The sequence below is a fragment of the Oncorhynchus keta genome, unplaced genomic scaffold (genome assembly GCF_023373465.1).
Source record: "Oncorhynchus keta strain PuntledgeMale-10-30-2019 unplaced genomic scaffold, Oket_V2 Un_contig_5411_pilon_pilon, whole genome shotgun sequence".
In the NCBI taxonomy this organism is placed as follows: domain Eukaryota; kingdom Metazoa; phylum Chordata; class Actinopteri; order Salmoniformes; family Salmonidae; genus Oncorhynchus; species Oncorhynchus keta.
The window spans coordinates 250329-271363 of NW_026288273.1; the positions used below are offsets into that span (position 1 = coordinate 250329).

The 21035-nt window shown below is 42.6% G+C and overlaps 1 protein-coding gene across 1 annotated transcript in view; it reads left to right on the forward strand.

The window, feature by feature from the left end:
- Positions 1-1094: 1094 nt before the first annotated feature.
- Positions 1095-21035, forward strand: part of LOC127925292 (amyloid beta precursor protein binding family B member 2-like) — a 37274-nt gene continuing 17333 nt past the window's right edge. Inside the window, exons 1-2 of the mRNA XM_052510156.1 lie at positions 1095-1666; positions 20436-20644. Coding sequence (XP_052366116.1) covers positions 1594-1666; positions 20436-20644 — 282 coding nt within the window. The 5' untranslated portion in view covers positions 1095-1593. The remainder of the gene's footprint in view (positions 1667-20435; positions 20645-21035) is intronic.

Consider the following 21035-nt stretch of genomic DNA (forward strand, 5'->3'; position numbering starts at 1 on the left):
ACCACAGCCGAACCACATGGACAACATGACCACAACAAGAACACGACCCCTGACCCCGACTCAACCACAGCCGAACGACATGGACAACATGACCACAACAAGAACACGACCCCTGACCCCGACTCAACCACAGCCGAACCACATGGACAACATGACCACAACAAGAACACGACCCCTGACCCCGACTCAACCACAGCCGAACCACATGGACAACATGACCACAACAAGAACACGACCCCTGACCCCGACTCAACCACAGCCGAACCACATGGACAACATGACCACAACAAGAACACGACCCCTGACCCCGACTCAACCACAGCCGAACCACATGGACAACATGACCACAACAAGAACACGACCCCTGACCCCGACTCAACCACAGCCGAACGACATGGACAACATGACCACAACAAGAACACGACCCCTGACCCCGACTCAACCACAGCCGAACCACATGGACAACATGACCACAACAAGAACACGACCCCTGACCCCGACTCAACCACAGCCAAACCACATGGACAACATGACCACAACAAGAACACGACCCCTGACCCCGACTCAACCACAGAGGACTGCAATACAAACAATACAACCGTCAATGAGGACATCCTCACCAAGATGAACCTCGACCCCGACACCAAGACACACCTGGACCTGAAAACTAACGTGAACTCAGACCTGGAAAGCATCACGAACGTGACAGACGACGGGGATGACATCAGCATCCTGTCTGAGAAGGAAGTGGAGATGAAAATAGAGGAGGAAGAGAGGAGTAGTATAGATGAAGAAGAGGAGGGGGAAGAGGAGAGACACCTGGATGAAAATAACGTGAACTCAGACGAGGAAAGCATAGAGGAGCGTGAGAGGAAGACGAGGATGACAGGCATCCTGTCTGAGAAGGAAGAAAGAGGAGGAGAGGATAGAGGAGAGGATAGAGGAGGAGAGGGGGACAGAGGAGGAGAGGATAGAGGAGGAGAGGATAGAGGAGGAAGAGGAGGAGAGGATACAGGAGGAGAGGATAGAGGAAGAGGAGGAGAGCAGAGAGGAGGAAGAGGATGAGAGGATAGAGGAGGAGAGGATAGAGAGGAGAGGATAGAGGAGGAGAGGGGGACAGAGGAGGAGAGGATAGAGGAGGAGAGGATAGAGGAGGAAGAGGAGGAGAGGATACAGGAGGAGAGGATAGAGGAAGAGGAGGAGAGCATAGAGGAGGAAGAGGATGAGAGGATAGAGGAGGAGAGGATAGAGGACGAGAGGATAGAGGAGGAGAGGATTGAGGAGGAGAGGATAGAGGATGAAGAGGAGGAGAGGGAAGAGGAGGAGAAGATAGAAGAGGAGGAGGAGAGGAGGCCTCCGTTGAAGAGTGAGAACCAGGTCAAAGCTCCAGACCAGGGGAGCCACCCAGACCTCCACCCCAGCTTTAGGCTCCTCAAATCGGTTGAAGACTCTCTGTATCCCCCTCCTCCCTCCACACCCAGACAAAGCAGTCCTGAAGACACCCCTCCCCTCTCCTCCTCCTCCTCTCCTCTGAGGCAGAATGATAGTGTTGTAGAGGTGAAGACAGACTGTGTTGTAATCAGGATCCAGGACATGAACTCTCCTGGCTGGTCCTCTCTGTCTCAGGAGAACACCTCACCTCTCACCTGCAGTGTGGGAGGCTTCGGTCAGTGGCTCTGTGTGTGTGTGTGTGTGTGTGTGTGTGTGTGTGTGTGTGTGTGTGTGTGTGTGTGTGTGTGTGTGTGTGTGTGTGTGTGTGTGTGTGTGTGTGTGTGTGTGTTAGGCTCTCTCTCCCCTGCAGGAGGTGTTGTCTAGTGTCTAGCTGTATTAGAGGGTGGGAGTGTGAAGCTAGCTAGGTATTAGTGTCTATCTGCAGTCGGTATGAAGCTAGTTAGGTATTAGTGTCTAGTCAGTATGATGCTAGCTAGGTATTGGTGTCTAGTCAGTATGATACTAGCTAGGTACATTTACATTTACATTTAAGTCATTTAGCAGACGCTCTTATCCAGAGCGACTTACAAATTGGTGCATTCACCTTATGACATCCAGTAGAACAGCCACTTCTAAATCTTTTAGGGGGGTGAGAAGGATTACTTATCCTATCCTGGGTATTACTTAAAGAGGTGGGGTTTCAGGTGTCTCCGGAAGGTGGTGATTGACTCCGCTGTCCTGGCATCGTGAGGGAGTTTGTAGGGGCAGAGCAGCGAACAGTTTTGACTGGGCTGAGCGGGAACTGTACTTCCTCAGTGGTAGGGAGGCGAGCAGGCCAGAGATGGATGAACGCAGTGCCCTTGTTTGGGTGTAGGGCCTGATCAGAGCCTGGAGGTACTGAGGTGCCGTTCCCCTCACAGCTCCGTAGGCAAGCACCATGGTCTTGTAGCGGATGCGAGCTTCAACTGGAAGCCAGTGGAGAGAGCGGAGGAGCGGGGTGACGTGAGAGAACTTGGGAAGGTTGAACACCAGACGGGCTGCGGCGTTCTGGATGAGTTGTAGGGGTTTAATGGCACAGGCAGGGAGCCCAGCCAACAGCGAGTTGCAGTAATCCAGACGGGAGATGACAAGTGCCTGGATTAGGACCTGCGCCGCTTCCTGTGTGAGGCAGGGTCGTACTCTGCGGATGTTGTAGAGCATGAACCTACAGGAACGGGCCACCGCCTTGATGTTAGTTGAGAACGACAGGGTGTTGTCCAGGATCACGCCAAGGTTCTTAGCGCTCTGGGAGGAGGACACAATGGAGTTGTCAACCGTGATGGCGAGATCATGGAACGGGCAGTCCTTCCCGGGAGGAAGAGCAGCTCCGTCTTGCCGAGGTTCAGCTTGAGGTGGTGATCCGTCATCCACACTGATATGTCTGCCAGACATGCAGAGATGCGATTCGCCACCTGGTCATCAGAAGGGGGAAAGGAGAAGATGAATTGTGTGTCGTCTGCATAGCAATGATAGGAGAGACCATGTGAGGTTATGACAGAGCCAAGTGACTTGGTGTATAGCGAGAATAGGAGAGGGCCTAGAACAGAGCCCTGGGGGACACCAGTGGTGAGAGCGCGTGGTGAGGAGACAGATTCTCGCCACGCCACCTGGTAGGAGCGACCTGTCAGGTAGGACGCAATCCAAGCGTGGGCTGCGCCGGAGATGCCCAACTCGGAGAGGGTGGAGAGGAGGATCTGATGGTTCACAGTATCGAAGGCAGCCGATAGGTCGAGAAGGATGAGAGCAGAGGAGAGAGAGTTAGCTTTAGCGGTGCGGAGCGCCTCCGTGATGCAGAGAAGAGCAGTCTCAGTTGAATGACTAGTCTTGAAACCTGACTGATTTGGATCAAGAAGGTCATTCTGAGAGAGATAGTGGTAGAGCTGGCCAAGGACGGCACGTTCAAGGGTTTTGGAGAGAAAAGAAAGAAGGGATACTGGTCTGTAGTTGTTGACATCGGAGGGATCGAGTGTAGGTTTTTTCAGAAGGGGTGCAACTCTCGCTCTCTTGAGGACGGAAGGGACGTAGCCAGCGGTCAGGGATGAGTTGATGAGCGAGGTGAGGTAAGGGAGAAGGTCTCCGGAAATGGTCTGGAGAAGAGAGGAGGGGATAGGGTCAAGCGGGCAGGTTGTTGGGCGGCCGGCCGTCACAAGACGCGAGATTTCATCTGGAGAGAGAGGGGAGAAAGAGGTCAGAGCACAGGGTAGGGCAGTGTGAGCAGAACCAGCGGTGTCGTTTGACTTAGCAAACGAGGATCGGATGTCGTCGACCTTCTTTTCAAAATGGTTGACGAAGTCATCTGCAGAGAGGGAGGAGGGGGGGGAGGGGAGGAGGATTCAGGAGGGAGGAGAAGGTGGCAAATAGCTTCCTAGGGTTAGAGGCAGATGCTTGGAATTTAGAGTGGTAGAAAGTGGCTTTAGCAGCAGAGACAGAGGAGGAAAATGTAGAGAGGAGGGAGTGAAAGGATGCCAGGTCCGCAGGGAGGCGAGTTTTCCTCCATTTCCGAACGGCTGCCCGGAGCCCTGTTCTGTGAGCTCGCAATGAGTCGTCGAGCCACGGAGCGGGGAGGGGAGGACCGAGCCGGCCTGGAGGATAGGGGACATAGAGAGTCAAAGGATGCAGAAAGGGAGGAGAGGAGGGTTGAGGAGGCAGAATCAGGAGATAGGTTGGAGAAGGTTTGAGCAGAGGGAAGAGATGATAGGATGGAAGAGGAGAGAGTAGCGGGGGAGAGAGAGCGAAGGTTGGGACGGCGCGATACCATCCGAGTAGGAGCAGTGTGGGAAGTGTTGGATGAGAGCGAGAGGGAAAAGGATATAAGGTAGTGGTCGGAGACTTGGAGGGGAGTTGCAATGGGGTTAGTGGAAGAACAGCATCTAGTAAAGATGAGGTTGAGCGTATTGCCTGCCTTGTGAGTAGGGGGGGAAGGTGAGAGGGTGAGGTCAAAAGAGGAGAGGAGTGGAAAGAAGGAGGCAGAGAGGAATGAGTCAAAGGTAGACGTGGGGAGGTTAAAGTCGCCCAGAACTGTGAGAGGTGAGCCGTCCTCAGGAAAGGAGCTTATCAAGGCATCAAGCTCATTGATGAACTCTCCGAGGAACCTGGAGGGCGATAAATGATAAGGATGTTAAGCTTGAAAGGGCTGGTAACTGTGACAGCATGGAATTCAAAGGAGGCGATAGACAGATGGGTAAGGGGAGAAAGAGAGAATGACCACTTGGGAGAGATGAGGATCCCGGTGCCACCACCCCGCTGACCAGAAGCTCTCGGGGTGTGCGAGAACACGTGGGCGGACGAGGAGAGAGCAGTAGGAGTAGCAGTGTTATCTGTGGTGATCCATGTTTCCGTCAGTGCCAAGAAGTCGAGGGACTGGAGGGAGGCATAGGCTGAGATGAACTCTGCCTTGTTGGCCGCAGATCGGCAGTTCCAGAGGCTACCGGAGACCTGGAACTCCACGTGGGTCGTGCGCGCTGGGACCACCAGATTAGGGTGGCCGCGGCCACGCGGTGTGGAGCGTTTGTATGGTCTGTGCAGAGAGGAGAGAACAGGGATAGACAGACACATAGTTGACAGGCTACAGAAGAGGCTACGCTAATGCAAGGAGATTGGAATGACAAGTGGACTACACGTCTCGAATGTTCAGAAAGTTAAGCTTACGTAGCAAGAATCTTATTGACTAAAATGATTAAAATGATACAGTACTGCTGAAGTAGGCTAGCTGGCAGTGGCTGCGTTGTTGACACTACACTAATCAAGTCGTTCCGTTGAGTGTAATAGTTTCTACAGTGCTACTATTCGGGGGCTAGCTGGCTAGCTAGCAGTGTTGATTACGTTAGGTATTAGTGTCTAGTCAGTATGATACTAGCTAGGTATTAGTGTCTAGTCAGTATGATACTAGCTAGGTATTAGTGTCTAGTCAGTATGATACTAGCTAGGTATTAGTGTCTAGTGTCTAGTCAGTATGATACTAGCTAGGTATTAGTGTCTAGTCAGTATGATACTAGCTAGGTATTATTGTCTAGTGTCTAGTCAGTATGATACTAGCTAGGTATTAGTGTCTAGTCAGTATGATACTAGCTAGGTATTAGTGTCTAGTCAGTATGATGCTAGCTAGGTATTAGTGTCTAGTCAGTATGATACTAGCTAGGTATTAGTGTCTAGTGTCTAGTCAGTATGAAGCTAGCTAGGTATTAGTGTCTAGTCAGTATGATACTAGCTAGGTATTAGTGTCTAGTGTCTAGTCAGTATGATACTAGCTATGTATTAGTGTCTAGTGTCTAGTCAGTATGATACTAGCTAGGTATTAGTGTCTAGTGTCTAGTCAGTATGATACTAGCTAGGTATTAGTGTCTAGTCAGTATGATACTAGCTAGGTATTAGTGTCTAGTCAGTATGATACTAGCTAGGTATTAGTGTCTAGTGTCTAGTCAGTATGATACTAGCTAGGTATTAGTGTCTAGTGTCTAGTCAGTATGATACTAGCTAGGTATTAGTGTCTAGTGTCTAGTCAGTATGATACTAGCTAGGTATTAGTGTCTAGTGTCTAGTCAGTATGATACTAGCTAGGTATTAGTGTCTAGTGTCTAGTCAGTATGATACTAGCTAGGTATTAGTGTCTAGTGTCTAGTCAGTATGATACTAGCTAGGTATTAGTGTCTAGTCAGTATGATACTAGCTAGGTATTAGTGTCTAGTGTCTAGTCAGTATGATACTAGCTAGGTATTAGTGTCTAGTGTCTAGTCAGTATGATACTAGCTAGGTATTAGTGTCTAGTGTCTAGTCAGTATGATACTAGCTAGGTATTAGTGTCTAGTGTCTAGTCAGTATGATACTAGCTAGGTATTAGTGTCTAGTGTCTAGTCAGTATGATACTAGCTAGGTATTAGTGTCTAGTGTCTAGTCAGTATGATACTAGCTAGGTATTAGTGTCTAGTCAGTATGATACTAGCTAGGTATTAGTGTCTAGTCAGTATGATACTAGCTAGGTATTAGTGTCTAGTGTCTAGTCAGTATGATACTAGCTAGGTATTAGTGTCTAGTGTCTAGTCAGTATGATACTAGCTAGGTATTAGTGTCTAGTCAGTATGATACTAGCTAGGTATTAGTGTCTAGTGTCTAGTCAGTATGATACTAGCTAGGTATTAGTGTCTAGTCAGTATGATACTAGCTAGGTATTAGTGTCTAGTCAGTATGATACTAGCTAGGTATTAGTGTCTAGTGTCAGTCAGTATGATACTAGCTAGGTATAGTGTCTAGTGTCTAGTCAGTATGATACTAGCTAGGTATTAGTGTCTAGTGTCTAGTCAGTATGATAGCTAGCTAGGTATTAGTGTCTAGTCAGTATGATACTAGCTAGGTATTAGTGTCTAGTGTCTAGTCAGTATGATACTAGCTAGGTATTAGTGTCTAGTCAGTATGATACTAGCTAGGTATTAGTGTCTAGTGTCTAGTCAGTATGATACTAGCTAGGTATTAGTGTCTAGTGTCTAGTCAGTATGATACTAGCTAGGTATTAGTGTCTAGTCAGTATGATACTAGCTAGGTATTAGTGTCTAGTCAGTATGATACTAGCTAGGTATTAGTGTCTAGTCAGTATGATACTAGCTAGGTATTAGTGTCTAGTCAGTATGATACTAGCTAGGTATTAGTGTCTAGTGTCTAGTCAGTATGATACTAGCTAGGTATTAGTGTCTAGTCAGTATGATACTAGCTAGGTATTAGTGTCTAGTGTCTAGTCAGTATGATACTAGCTAGGTATTAGTGTCTAGTGTCTAGTCAGTATGATACTAGCTAGGTATTAGTGTCTAGTGTCTAGTCAGTATGATACTAGCTAGGTATTAGTGTCTAGTCAGTATGATACTAGCTAGGTATTAGTGTCTAGTGTCTAGTCAGTATGATACTAGCTAGGTATTAGTGTCTAGTGTCTAGTCAGTATGATACTAGCTAGGTATTAGTGTCTAGTCAGTATGATACTAGCTAGGTATTAGTGTCTAGTGTCTAGTCAGTATGATACTAGCTAGGTATTAGTGTCTAGTGTCTAGTCAGTATGATACTAGCTAGGTATTAGTGTCTAGTCAGTATGATACTAGCTAGGTATTAGTGTCTAGTGTCTAGTCAGTATGATACTAGCTAGGTATTAGTGTCTAGTCAGTATGATACTAGCTAGGTATTAGTGTCTAGTGTCTAGTCAGTATGATACTAGCTAGGTATTAGTGTCTAGTGTCTAGTCAGTATGATACTAGCTAGGTATTAGTGTCTAGTGTCTAGTCAGTATGATACTAGCTAGGTATTAGTGTCTAGTGTCTAGTCAGTATGATACTAGCTAGGTATTAGTGTCTAGTGTCTAGTCAGTATGATACTAGCTAGGTATTAGTGTCTAGTGTCTAGTCAGTATGATACTAGCTAGGTATTAGTGTTAGTGTCTAGTCAGTATGATACTAGCTAGGGTGTCTAGTGTCTAGTCAGTATGATACTAGCTAGGTATTAGTGTCTAGTCAGTATGATACTAGCTAGGTATAGTGTCTAGTGTCTAGTCAGTATGATAGCTAGGTATTAGTGTCTAGTGTCTAGTCAGTATGATACTAGCTAGGTATTAGTGTCTAGTGTCTAGTCAGTATGATACTAGCTAGGTATTAGTGTCTAGTGTCAGTCAGTATGATACTAGCTAGGTAGTGTCTAGTGTCTAGTCAGTATGATACTAGCTAGGTATTAGTGTCTAGTCAGTATGATACTAGCTAGGTATTAGTGTCTAGTCAGTATGATACTAGCTAGGTATTAGTGTCTAGTGTCTAGTCAGTATGATACTAGCTAGGTATTAGTGTCTAGTGTCTAGTCAGTATGATACTAGCTAGGTATTAGTGTCTAGTGTCTAGTCAGTATGATACTAGCTAGGTATTAGTGTCTAGTAGTCAGTATGATACTAGCTAGGTAGTGTTAGTGTCTAGTCAGTATGATACTAGCTAGGTATTAGTGTCTAGTGTCTAGTCAGTATGATACTAGCTAGGTATTAGTGTCTAGTGTCAGTCAGTATGATACTAGCTAGGTATTAGTGTCTAGTGTCTAGTCAGTATGATACTAGCTAGGTATTAGTGTCTAGTGTCTAGTCAGTATGATACTAGCTAGGTATTAGTGTCTAGTCAGTATGATACTAGCTAGGTATTAGTGTCTAGTCAGTATGATGCTAGCTAGGTATTAGTGTCTAGTGTCTAGTCAGTATGATGCGAGCTAGGTATTAGTGTCTAGTGTCTAGTCAGTATGATACTAGCTAGGTATTAGTGTCTAGTGTCAGTCAGTATGATACTAGCTAGGTATTAGTGTCTAGTGTCTAGTAGTGATACTAGCTAGGTATTAGTGTCTAGTGTCAGTCAGTATGATACTAGCTAGGTAGTGTTAGTGTCTAGTCAGTATGATACTAGCTAGGTATTAGTGTCTAGTGTCTAGTCAGTATGATACTAGCTAGGTATTAGTGTCTAGTGTCTAGTCAGTATGATACTAGCTAGGTATTAGTGTCTAGTGTCTAGTCAGTATGATACTAGCTAGGTAGTGTCTAGTTAGTGTCTAGTGTCAGTGTATGATACTAGCTAGGTATTAGTGTCTAGTCAGTATGATACTAGCTAGGTATTAGTGTCTAGTGTCTAGTCAGTATGATACTAGCTAGGTATTAGTGTCTAGTGTCTAGTCAGTATGATACTAGCTAGGTATTAGTGTCTAGTGTCTAGTCAGTATGATACTAGCTAGGTATTAGTGTCTCTAGTCAGTATGATACTAGCTAGGTATTAGTGTCTAGTGTCTAGTCAGTATGATACTAGCTAGGTATTAGTGTCTAGTGTCTAGTCAGTATGATACTAGCTAGGTATTAGTGTCTAGTGTCTAGTCAGTATGATACTAGCTAGGTATTAGTGTCTAGTGTCTAGTCAGTATGATACTAGCTAGGTATTAGTGTCTAGTGTCTAGTCAGTATGATACTAGCTAGGTATTAGTGTCTAGTGTCTAGTCAGTATGATACTAGCTAGGTATTAGTGTCTAGTCAGTATGATGCTAGCTAGGTATTAGTGTCTAGTCAGTATGATACTAGCTAGGTATTAGTGTCTAGTGTCTAGTCAGTATGATACTAGCTAGGTATTAGTGTCTAGTGTCTAGTCAGTATGATACTAGCTAGGTATTAGTGTCTAGTGTCTAGTCAGTATGATACTAGCTAGGTATTAGTGTCTAGTGTCTAGTCAGTATGATACTAGCTAGGTATTAGTGTCTAGTGTCTAGTCAGTATGATACTAGCTAGGTATTAGTGTCTAGTCAGTATGATACTAGCTAGGTATTAGTGTCTAGTGTCTAGTCAGTATGATACTAGCTAGGTATTAGTGTCTAGTCAGTATGATACTAGCTAGGTATTAGTGTCTAGTGTCTAGTCAGTATGATACTAGCTAGGTATTAGTGTCTAGTGTCTAGTCAGTATGATACTAGCTAGGTATTAGTGTCTAGTGTCTAGTCAGTATGATACTAGCTAGGTATTAGTGTCTAGTGTCTAGTCAGTATGATACTAGCTAGGTATTAGTGTCTAGTCAGTATGATACTAGCTAGGTATTAGTGTCTAGTCAGTATGATACTAGCTAGGTATTAGTGTCTAGTGTCTAGTCAGTATGATACTAGCTAGGTATTAGTGTCTAGTGTCTAGTCAGTATGATACTAGCTAGGTATTAGTGTCTAGTGTCTAGTCAGTATGATACTAGCTAGGTATTAGTGTCTAGTGTCTAGTCAGTATGATACTAGCTAGGTATTAGTGTCTAGTCAGTATGATACTAGCTAGGTATTAGTGTCTAGTGTCTAGTCAGTATGATACTAGCTAGGTATTAGTGTCTAGTCAGTATGATACTAGCTAGGTATTAGTGTCTAGTGTCTAGTCAGTATGATACTAGCTAGGTATTAGTGTCTAGTGTCTAGTCAGTATGATACTAGCTAGGTATTAGTGTCTAGTGTCTAGTCAGTATGATACTAGCTAGGTATTAGTGTCTAGTGTCTAGTCAGTATGATACTAGCTAGGTATTAGTGTCTAGTCAGTATGATACTAGCTAGGTATTAGTGTCTAGTGTCTAGTCAGTATGATACTAGCTAGGTATTAGTGTCTAGTGTCTAGTCAGTATGATACTAGCTAGGTATTAGTGTCTAGTGTCTAGTCAGTATGATACTAGCTAGGTATTAGTGTCTAGTGTCTAGTCAGTATGATACTAGCTAGGTATTAGTGTCTAGTGTCTAGTCAGTATGATACTAGCTAGGTATTAGTGTCTAGTCAGTATGATACTAGCTAGGTATTAGTGTCTAGTGTCTAGTCAGTATGATACTAGCTAGGTATTAGTGTCTAGTGTCTAGTCAGTATGATACTAGCTAGGTATTAGTGTCTAGTCAGTATGATACTAGCTAGGTATTAGTGTCTAGTCAGTATGATACTAGCTAGGTATTAGTGTCTAGTGTCTAGTCAGTATGATACTAGCTAGGTATTAGTGTCTAGTGTCTAGTCAGTATGATACTAGCTAGGTATTAGTGTCTAGTCAGTATGATACTAGCTAGGTATTAGTGTCTAGTGTCTAGTCAGTATGATACTAGCTAGGTATTAGTGTCTAGTCAGTATGATACTAGCTAGGTATTAGTGTCTAGTCAGTATGATACTAGCTAGGTATTAGTGTCTAGTGTCTAGTCAGTATGATACTAGCTAGGGTGTTAGTGTCTAGTCAGTATGATACTAGCTAGGTAGTGTTAGTGTCTAGTCAGTATGATACTAGCTAGGTATTAGTGTCTAGTGTCTAGTCAGTATGATACTAGCTAGGTATTAGTGTCTAGTGTCTAGTCAGTATGATACTAGCTAGGTATTAGTGTCTAGTGTCTAGTCAGTATGATACTAGCTAGGTATTAGTGTCTAGTGTCTAGTCAGTATGATACTAGCTAGGTATTAGTGTCTAGTGTCTAGTCAGTATGATACTAGCTAGGTATTAGTGTCTAGTCAGTATGTGTCTAGTCAGTATGATACTAGCTAGGTATTAGTGTCTAGTGTCTAGTCAGTATGATACTAGCTAGGTATTAGTGTCTAGTCAGTATGATACTAGCTAGGTAGTGTAGTGTCTAGTCAGTATGATACTAGCTAGGTATTAGTGTCTAGTCAGTATGATACTAGCTAGGTATTAGTGTCTAGTGTCTAGTCAGTATGATACTAGCTAGGTATTAGTGTCTAGTGTCTAGTCAGTATGATACTAGCTAGGTATTAGTGTCTAGTCAGTATGATACTAGCTAGGTATTAGTGTCTAGTCAGTATGATACTAGCTAGGTATTAGTGTCTAGTGTCTAGTCAGTATGATACTAGCTAGGTATTAGTGTCTAGTGTCTAGTCAGTATGATACTAGCTAGGTATTAGTGTCTAGTCAGTATGATACTAGCTATGTATTAGTGTCTAGTGTCTAGTCAGTATGATACTAGCTAGGTATTAGTGTCTAGTGTCAGTCAGATATGATACTAGCTAGGTATTAGTGTCTAGTGTCTAGTCAGTATGATACTAGCTAGGTATTAGTGTCTAGTGTCTAGTCAGTATGATACTAGCTAGGTATTAGTGTCTAGTCAGTATGATACTAGCTAGGTATTAGTGTCTAGTCAGTATGATACTAGCTAGGTATTAGTGTCTAGTGTCTAGTCAGTATGATACTAGCTAGGTATTAGTGTCTAGTGTCTAGTCAGTATGATACTAGCTAGGTATTAGTGTCTAGTGTCTAGTCAGTATGATACTAGCTAGGTATTAGTGTCTAGTGTCTAGTCAGTATGATACTAGCTAGGTATTAGTGTCTAGTCAGTATGATACTAGCTAGGTATTAGTGTCTAGTCAGTATGATACTAGCTAGGTATTAGTGTCTAGTGTCTAGTCAGTATGATACTAGCTAGGTATTAGTGTCTAGTCAGTATGATACTAGCTAGGTATTAGTGTCTAGTGTCTAGTCAGTATGATACTAGCTAGGTATTAGTGTCTAGTCAGTATGATACTAGCTAGGTATTAGTGTCTAGTGTCTAGTCAGTATGATACTAGCTAGGTATTAGTGTCTAGTGTCTAGTCAGTATGATACTAGCTAGGTATTATTAGTGTCTAGTCAGTATGATACTAGCTAGGTATTAGTGTCTAGTCAGTATGATACTAGCTAGGTATTAGTGTCTAGTGTCTAGTCAGTATGATACTAGCTAGGTATTAGTGTCTAGTGTCTAGTCAGTATGATACTAGCTAGGTATTAGTGTCTAGTCAGTATGATACTAGCTAGGTATTAGTGTCTAGTGTCTAGTCAGTATGATACTAGCTAGGTATTAGTGTCTAGTCAGTATGATACTAGCTAGGTATTAGTGTCTAGTCAGTATGATACTAGCTAGGTATTAGTGTCTAGTGTCTAGTCAGTATGATACTAGCTAGGTATTAGTGTCTAGTGTCTAGTCAGTATGATACTAGCTAGGTATTAGTGTCTAGTGTCTAGTCAGTATGATACTAGCTAGGTATTAGTGTCTAGTCAGTATGATACTAGCTAGGTATTAGTGTCTAGTGTCTAGTCAGTATGATACTAGCTAGGTATTAGTGTCTAGTGTCTAGTCAGTATGATACTAGCTAGGTATTAGTGTCTAGTGTCTAGTCAGTATGATACTAGCTAGGTATTAGTGTCTAGTCAGTATGATACTAGCTAGGTATTAGTGTCTAGTGTCTAGTCAGTATGATACTAGCTAGGTATTAGTATGATACTAGCTAGGTATTAGTGTCTAGTCAGTATGATACTAGCTAGGTATTAGTGTCTAGTGTCTAGTCAGTATGATACTAGCTAGGTATTAGTGTCTAGTGTCAGTCAGTATGATACTAGCTAGGTATTAGTGTCTAGTCAGTATGATACTAGCTAGGTATTAGTGTCTAGTGTCTAGTCAGTATGATACTAGCTAGGTATTAGTGTCTAGTGTCTAGTCAGTATGATACTAGCTAGGTATTAGTGTCTAGTGTCAGTCAGTATGATACTAGCTAGGTATTAGTCTAGTGTCTAGTCAGTATGATACTAGCTAGGTATTAGTGTCTAGTCAGTATGATACTAGCTAGGTATTAGTGTCTAGTGTCTAGTCAGTATGATACTAGCTAGGTATTAGTGTCTAGTCAGTATGATACTAGCTAGGTATTAGTGTCTAGTGTCTAGTCAGTATGATACTAGCTAGGTATTAGTGTCTAGTCAGTATGATACTAGCTAGGTATTAGTGTCTAGTGTCTAGTCAGTATGATACTAGCTAGGTATTAGTGTCTAGTCAGTATGATACTAGCTAGGTATTAGTGTCTAGTGTCTAGTCAGTATGATACTAGCTAGGTATTAGTGTCTAGTGTCTAGTCAGTATGATACTAGCTAGGTATTAGTGTCTAGTGTCTAGTCAGTATGATACTAGCTAGGTATTAGTGTCTAGTCAGTATGATACTAGCTAGGTATTAGTGTCTAGTCAGTATGATACTAGCTAGGTATTAGTGTCTAGTGTCTAGTCAGTATGATACTAGCTAGGTATTAGTGTCTAGTGTCTAGTCAGTATGATACTAGCTAGGTATTAGTGTCTAGTGTCTAGTCAGTATGATACTAGCTAGGTATTAGTGTCTAGTCAGTATGATACTAGCTAGGTATTAGTGTCTAGTGTCTAGTCAGTATGATACTAGCTAGGTATTAGTGTCTAGTGTCTAGTCAGTATGATACTAGCTAGGTATTAGTGTCTAGTGTCTAGTCAGTATGATACTAGCTAGGTATTAGTGTCTAGTGTCTAGTCAGTATGATACTAGCTAGGTATTAGTGTCTAGTGTCTAGTCAGTATGATACTAGCTAGGTATTAGTGTCTAGTGTCTAGTCAGTATGATACTAGCTAGGTATTAGTGTCTAGTGTCTAGTCAGTATGATACTAGCTAGGTATTAGTGTCTAGTGTCTAGTCAGTATGATACTAGCTAGGTATTAGTGTCTAGTGTCTAGTCAGTATGATACTAGCTAGGTATTAGTGTCTAGTGTCTAGTCAGTATGATACTAGCTAGGTATTAGTGTCTAGTGTCTAGTCAGTATGATACTAGCTAGGTATTAGTGTCTAGTGTCTAGTCAGTATGATACTAGCTAGGTATTAGTGTCTAGTGTCTAGTCAGTATGATACTAGCTAGGTATTAGTGTCTAGTGTCTAGTCAGTATGATACTAGCTAGGTATTAGTGTCTAGTGTCTAGTCAGTATGATACTAGCTAGGTATTAGTGTCTAGTGTCTAGTCAGTATGATACTAGCTAGGTATTAGTGTCTAGTGTCTAGTCAGTATGATACTAGCTAGGTATTAGTGTCTAGTGTCTAGTCAGTATGATACTAGCTAGGTATTAGTGTCTAGTGTCTAGTCAGTATGATACTAGCTAGGTATTAGTGTCTAGTGTCTAGTCAGTATGATACTAGCTAGGTATTAGTAGTGTCTAGTCAGTATGATACTAGCTAGGTATTAGTGTCTAGTCAGTATGATACTAGCTAGGTATTAGTGTCTAGTGTCTAGTCAGTATGATACTAGCTAGGTATTAGTGTCTAGTGTCTAGTCAGTATGATACTAGCTAGGTATTAGTGTGTCAGTAGTGTCTAGTCAGTATGATACTAGCTAGGTATTAGTGTCTAGTGTCTAGTCAGTATGATACTAGCTAGGTATTAGTGTCTAGTGTCTAGTCAGTATGATACTAGCTAGGTATTAGTGTCTAGTCAGTATGATACTAGCTAGGTAGTGTTAGTGTCTAGTCAGTATGATACTAGCTAGGTATTAGTGTCTAGTGTCTAGTCAGTATGATACTAGCTAGGTATTAGTGTCTAGTGTCTAGTCAGTATGATACTAGCTAGGTATTAGTGTCTAGTGTCTAGTCAGTATGATACTAGCTAGGTATTAGTGTGTCTAGTCAGTATGATACTAGCTAGGTATTAGTGTCTAGTGTCTAGTCAGTATGATACTAGCTAGGTATTAGTGTCTAGTGTCTAGTCAGTATGATACTAGCTAGGTATTAGTGTCTAGTCAGTATGATACTAGCTAGGTATTAGTGTCTAGTGTCTAGTCAGTATGATACTAGCTAGGTATTAGTGTCTAGTGTCTAGTCAGTATGATACTAGCTAGGTATTAGTGTCTAGTGTCTAGTCAGTATGATACTAGCTAGGTATTAGTGTCTAGTGTCAGTATGATACTAGCTAGGTATTAGTGTCTAGTGTCTAGTCAGTGTGATACTAGCTAGGTATTAGTGTCTAGTGTCTAGTCAGTATGATACTAGCTAGGTATTAGTGTCTAGTGTCTAGTCAGTATGATACTAGCTAGGTATTAGTGTCTAGTGTCTAGTCAGTATGATACTAGCTAGGTATTAGTGTCTAGTGTCTAGTCAGTATGATACTAGCTAGGTATTAGTGTCTAGTGTCTAGTCAGTATGATACTAGCTAGGTATTAGTGTCTAGTGTCTAGTCAGTATGATACTAGCTAGGTATTAGTGTCTAGTGTCTAGTCAGTATGATACTAGCTAGGTATTAGTGTCTAGTGTCTAGTCAGTATGATACTAGCTAGGTATTAGTGTCTAGTGTCTAGTCAGTATGATACTAGCTAGGTATTAGTGTCTAGTGTCTAGTCAGTATGATACTAGCTAGGTATTAGTGTCTAGTGTCTAGTCAGTATGATACTAGCTAGGTATTAGTGTCTAGTGTCTAGTCAGTATGATACTAGCTAGGTATTAGTGTCTAGTCAGTATGATACTAGCTAGGTATTAGTGTCTAGTGTCTAGTCAGTATGATACTAGCTAGGTATTAGTGTCTAGTGTCTGTCAGTATGATACTAGCTAGGTATTAGTGTCTAGTCAGTATGATACTAGCTAGGTATTAGTGTCTAGTGTCTAGTCAGTATGATACTAGCTAGGTATTAGTGTCTAGTGTCTAGTCAGTATGATACTAGCTAGGTATTAGTGTCTAGTGTCTAGTCAGTATGATACTAGCTAGGTATTAGTATGATACTAGCTAGGTATTAGTGTCTGTCTAGTCAGTATGATACTAGCTAGGTATTAGTGTCTAGTCAGTATGATACTAGCTAGGTATTAGTGTCTCGTGTCTAGTCAGTATGATGCGAGCTAGGTATTAGTGTCTAGTGTCTAGTCAGTATGATACTAGCTAGGTATTAGTGTCTAGTGTCTAGTCAGTATGATACTAGCTAGGTATTAGTGTCTAGTGTCTAGTCAGTATGATACTAGCTAGGTATTAGTGTCTAGTCAGTATGATACTAGCTAGGTATTAGTGTCTAGTGTCTAGTCAGTATGATACTAGCTAGGTATTAGTGTCTAGTGTCTAGTCAGTATGATACTAGCTAGGTATTAGTGTCTAGTGTCTAGTCAGTATGATACTAGCTAGGTATTAGTGTCTAGTGTCTAGTCAGTATGATACTAGCTAGGTATTAGTGTCTAGTGTCTAGTCAGTATGATACTAGCTAGGTATTAGTGTCTAGTCAGTATGATACTAGCTAGGTATTAGTGTCTAGTCAGTATGATACTAGCTAGGTATTAGTGTCTAGTGTCTAGTCAGTATGATACTAGCTAGGTATTAGTGTCTAGTCAGTATGATACTAGCTAGGTATTAGTGTCTAGTCAGTATGATACTAGCTAGGTATTAGTGTCTAGTCAGTATGATACTAGCTAGGTATTAGTGTCTAGTGTCTAGTCAGTATGATACTAGCTAGGTATTAGTGTCTAGTCAGTATGATACTAGCTAGGTATTAGTGTCTAGTCAGTATGATACTAGCTAGGTATTAGTGTCTAGTGTCTAGTCAGTATGATACTAGCTAGGTATTAGTGTCTAGTGTCTAGTCAGTATGATACTAGCTAGGTATTAGTGTCTAGTGTCTAGTCAGTATGATACTAGCTAGGTATTAGTGTCTAGTCAGTATGATACTAGCTAGGTATTAGTGTCTAGTGTCTAGTCAGTATGATACTAGCTAGGTATTAGTGTCTAGTGTCTAGTCAGTATGATACTAGCTAGGTATTAGTGTCTAGTGTCTAGTCAGTATGATACTAGCTAGGTATTAGTGTCTAGTCAGTATGATACTAGCTAGGTATTAGTGTCTAGTGTCTAGTCAGTATGATACTAGCTAGGTATTAGTGTCTAGTCAGTATGATACTAGCTAGGTATTAGTGTCTAGTGTCTAGTCAGTATGATACTAGCTAGGTATTAGTGTCTAGTGTCTAGTCAGTATGATACTAGCTAGGTATTAGTGTCTAGTCAGTATGATACTAGCTAGGTATTAGTGTCTAGTCAGTATGATACTAGCTAGGTATTAGTGTCTAGTGTCTAGTCAGTATGATACTAGCTAGGTATTAGTGTCTAGTGTCTAGTCAGTATGATACTAGCTAGGTATTAGTGTCTAGTGTCTAGTCAGTATGATACTAGCTAGGTATTAGTGTCTAGTCAGTATGATACTAGCTAGGTATTAGTGTCTAGTGTCTAGTCAGTATGATACTAGCTAGGTATTAGTGTCTAGTGTCTAGTCAGTATGATACTAGCTAGGTATTAGTGTCTAGTGTCTAGTCAGTATGATACTAGCTAGGTATTAGTGTCTAGTGTCTAGTCAGTATGATACTAGCTAGGTATTAGTGTCTAGTGTCTAGTCAGTATGATACTAGCTAGGTATTAGTGTCTAGTCAGTATGATACTAGCTAGGTATTAGTGTCTAGTGTCTAGTCAGTATGATACTAGCTAGGTATTAGTGTCTAGTGTCTAGTCAGTATGATACTAGCTAGGTATTAGTGTCTAGTCAGTATGATACTAGCTAGGTATTAGTGTCTAGTATCTAGTCAGTATGATGCTAGCTAGGTATTAGTGTCTAGTCAGTATGATACTAGCTAGGTATTAGTGTCTAGTGTCTAGTCAGTATGATGCTAGCTAGGTATTAGTGTCTAGTCAGTATGATACTAGCTAGGTATTAGTGTCTAGTGTCTAGTCAGTATGATGCTAGCTAGGTATTAGTGTCTAGTGTCTAGTCAGTATGATGCTAGCTAGGTATTAGTGTCTTGTGTCTAGTCAGTATGAAGCTCACAGGTATTAGTGTCTAGTCATGTATGGGCTAGGGGTGTGTGTGTGAGGGTATTAGTGTCTAGTCAGTGTGTGGGTGGGATACTAGCTAGGTACAGTGTCAGTGTCTGTCAGTATGAGGCTATATACAGTGTCTAGGTACCGTTACAGAGTCAATGTGGAGGCTATATACAGGTGGTACCGGTACAGTGTCAATGTGGAGGCTATATACAGGGGTATTAGTACAGAGTCAATGTCAGGCTATATACAGGGGTATTAGTACCGAGTCAATGTGGAGGCTATACTAGCAGGGGTGTACAGAGTCAAGTCAGCCTATATGAGGGGGTGCGGTACAGAGTCAATGTGGAGGCTATATACAGGGGTACCGGTACAGAGTCAATGTGGAGGCTATATAGGTGTACCAGTCAGAGTCAATGTGGAGGCTATATACAGGGTATTACAGTACAGAGTCAATGTGGAGGCTATATACAGGGTGTCTAGTGTCAGAGTCAATGTGGAGGCTATAGCAGGGGGTATTAGTACAGAGTCAATGTGGAGGCTATATCAGGGGTACCAGTACAGAGTCAATGTGGAGCTATATACAGGGGTATTAGGACAGAGTCAATGTGGAGGCTATATACAGGGGGTACCGGTACAGAGTCAATGTGGAGGCTATATACAGGGGTACCGGTACAGAGTCAATGTGGAGGCTATATACAGGGGGTACCGGTACAGAGTCAATGTGGAGGCTATATACAGGGGTACCGGTACAGAGTCAATGTGGAGGCTATATACAGGGGTACCGGTACAGAGTCAATGTGGAGGCTATATACAGGGGGTACCGGTACTAGTCAATGTGGAGGCTATATACAGGGGGTACCGGTCAGAGTCAATGTGGAGGCTATTTACAGGGGTACCAGTGTACAGAGTCAATGTGGAGGCTATATACAGGGGTACCGGTACAGAGTCAATGTGGAGGCTATATACAGGGGTACCGGTACAGAGTCAATGTGGAGGCTATATACAGGGGTACCAGTGCAGAGTCAATGTGGAGGCTATATACAGGGGTACCAGTACAGAGTCAATGTGGAGGCTATATACAGGGGTACCGGTACAGAGTCAATGTGGAGGCTATATACAGGGTGTACCGGTACAGAGTCAATGTGGAGGCTATATACAGGGGTACCAGTACAGAGTCAATGTGGAGGCTATATACAGGGGATACCGGTACAGAGTCAATGTGGAGGCTATATACAGGGGTACCAGTACAGAGTCAATGTGGAGGCTATATACAGGGGTACCGGTACAGAGTCAATGTGGAGGCTATATACAGGGGTACCAGTACAGAGTCAATGTGGAGGCTATATACAGGGGTGCTGGTACAGAGTCATGTGGAGGCTATATACAGGGTGTACCAGTACAGAGTCAATGTGGAGGCTATATACAGGGGGTGCTGGTACAGAGTCAATGTGGAGGCTATATACAGGGGTACCAGTACAGAGTCAATGTGGAGGCTATATACAGGGGGTGCTGGTACAGAGTCAATGTGGAGGCTATATACAGGGTGGTACCGGTACAGAGTCAATGTGGAGGCTATATACAGGGGTGCTGGTACAGAGTCAATGTGGATGCTATATACAGGGGGTAGCCGGTACAGAGTCAATGTGGAGGCTATATACAGGGGTACTGGTACAGAGTCAATGTGGATGGCTATATACAGGGGCTATTGGTACAGAGTCAATGTGGAGACTATATACATGGGGGTCACTGGAATTGAAGTCAATGTGGAGCTATCTACCAACTGTATTACGGTACAGAGTCAATGTGGAGGCTATATACAGGGTATTACGGTACAGAGGGGGCACTGGTGTCGAGGTAATTGAGGTGATATGTATGTATGTATGTATGTCTCAGATATCTGGAGTGATCATCAGGGCTGTCAGACAGAAGGAGACCTTCCTCCAGGATGGAAGAGGATTACAGACAAGGCTGATATCTACTACTGGCATATCCCGAGTGGAGCCACACAGTGGGAGAGACCAGCGCCCAGAGACCCTCTCACCAGACAGGAGGGCTCTAGCCTGGGGGACACCACCTCAGCCTCCCCACCTCCAGACCACCAGGTAAACACCTAGAATGACATGTTTTTGGTATTTTTAGGGGCGAACGGGATAATATTTGGATCCCTGACGATGACATTTGATTAAATAGAGCCACGTATTTTCTATATATTTGTAACAGTGAGATCTGAAGGCATCAAATCAAATCACATTTTATTGGTCACATGGTTTGGTCACATGGTTTGGTCACATGGTTTGGTCACATGGTTAGCAGATGTTATTGGTCACATGGTTAGCAGATGTTAATGGTCACATGGTTAGCAGATGTTACTGGTCACATGGTTAGCAGATGTTAATGGTCACATGGTTAGCAGATGTTATTGGTCACATGGTTTGGTCACATGGTTTGGTCACATGGTTTGGTCACATGGTTAGCAGATGTTATGGTCACATG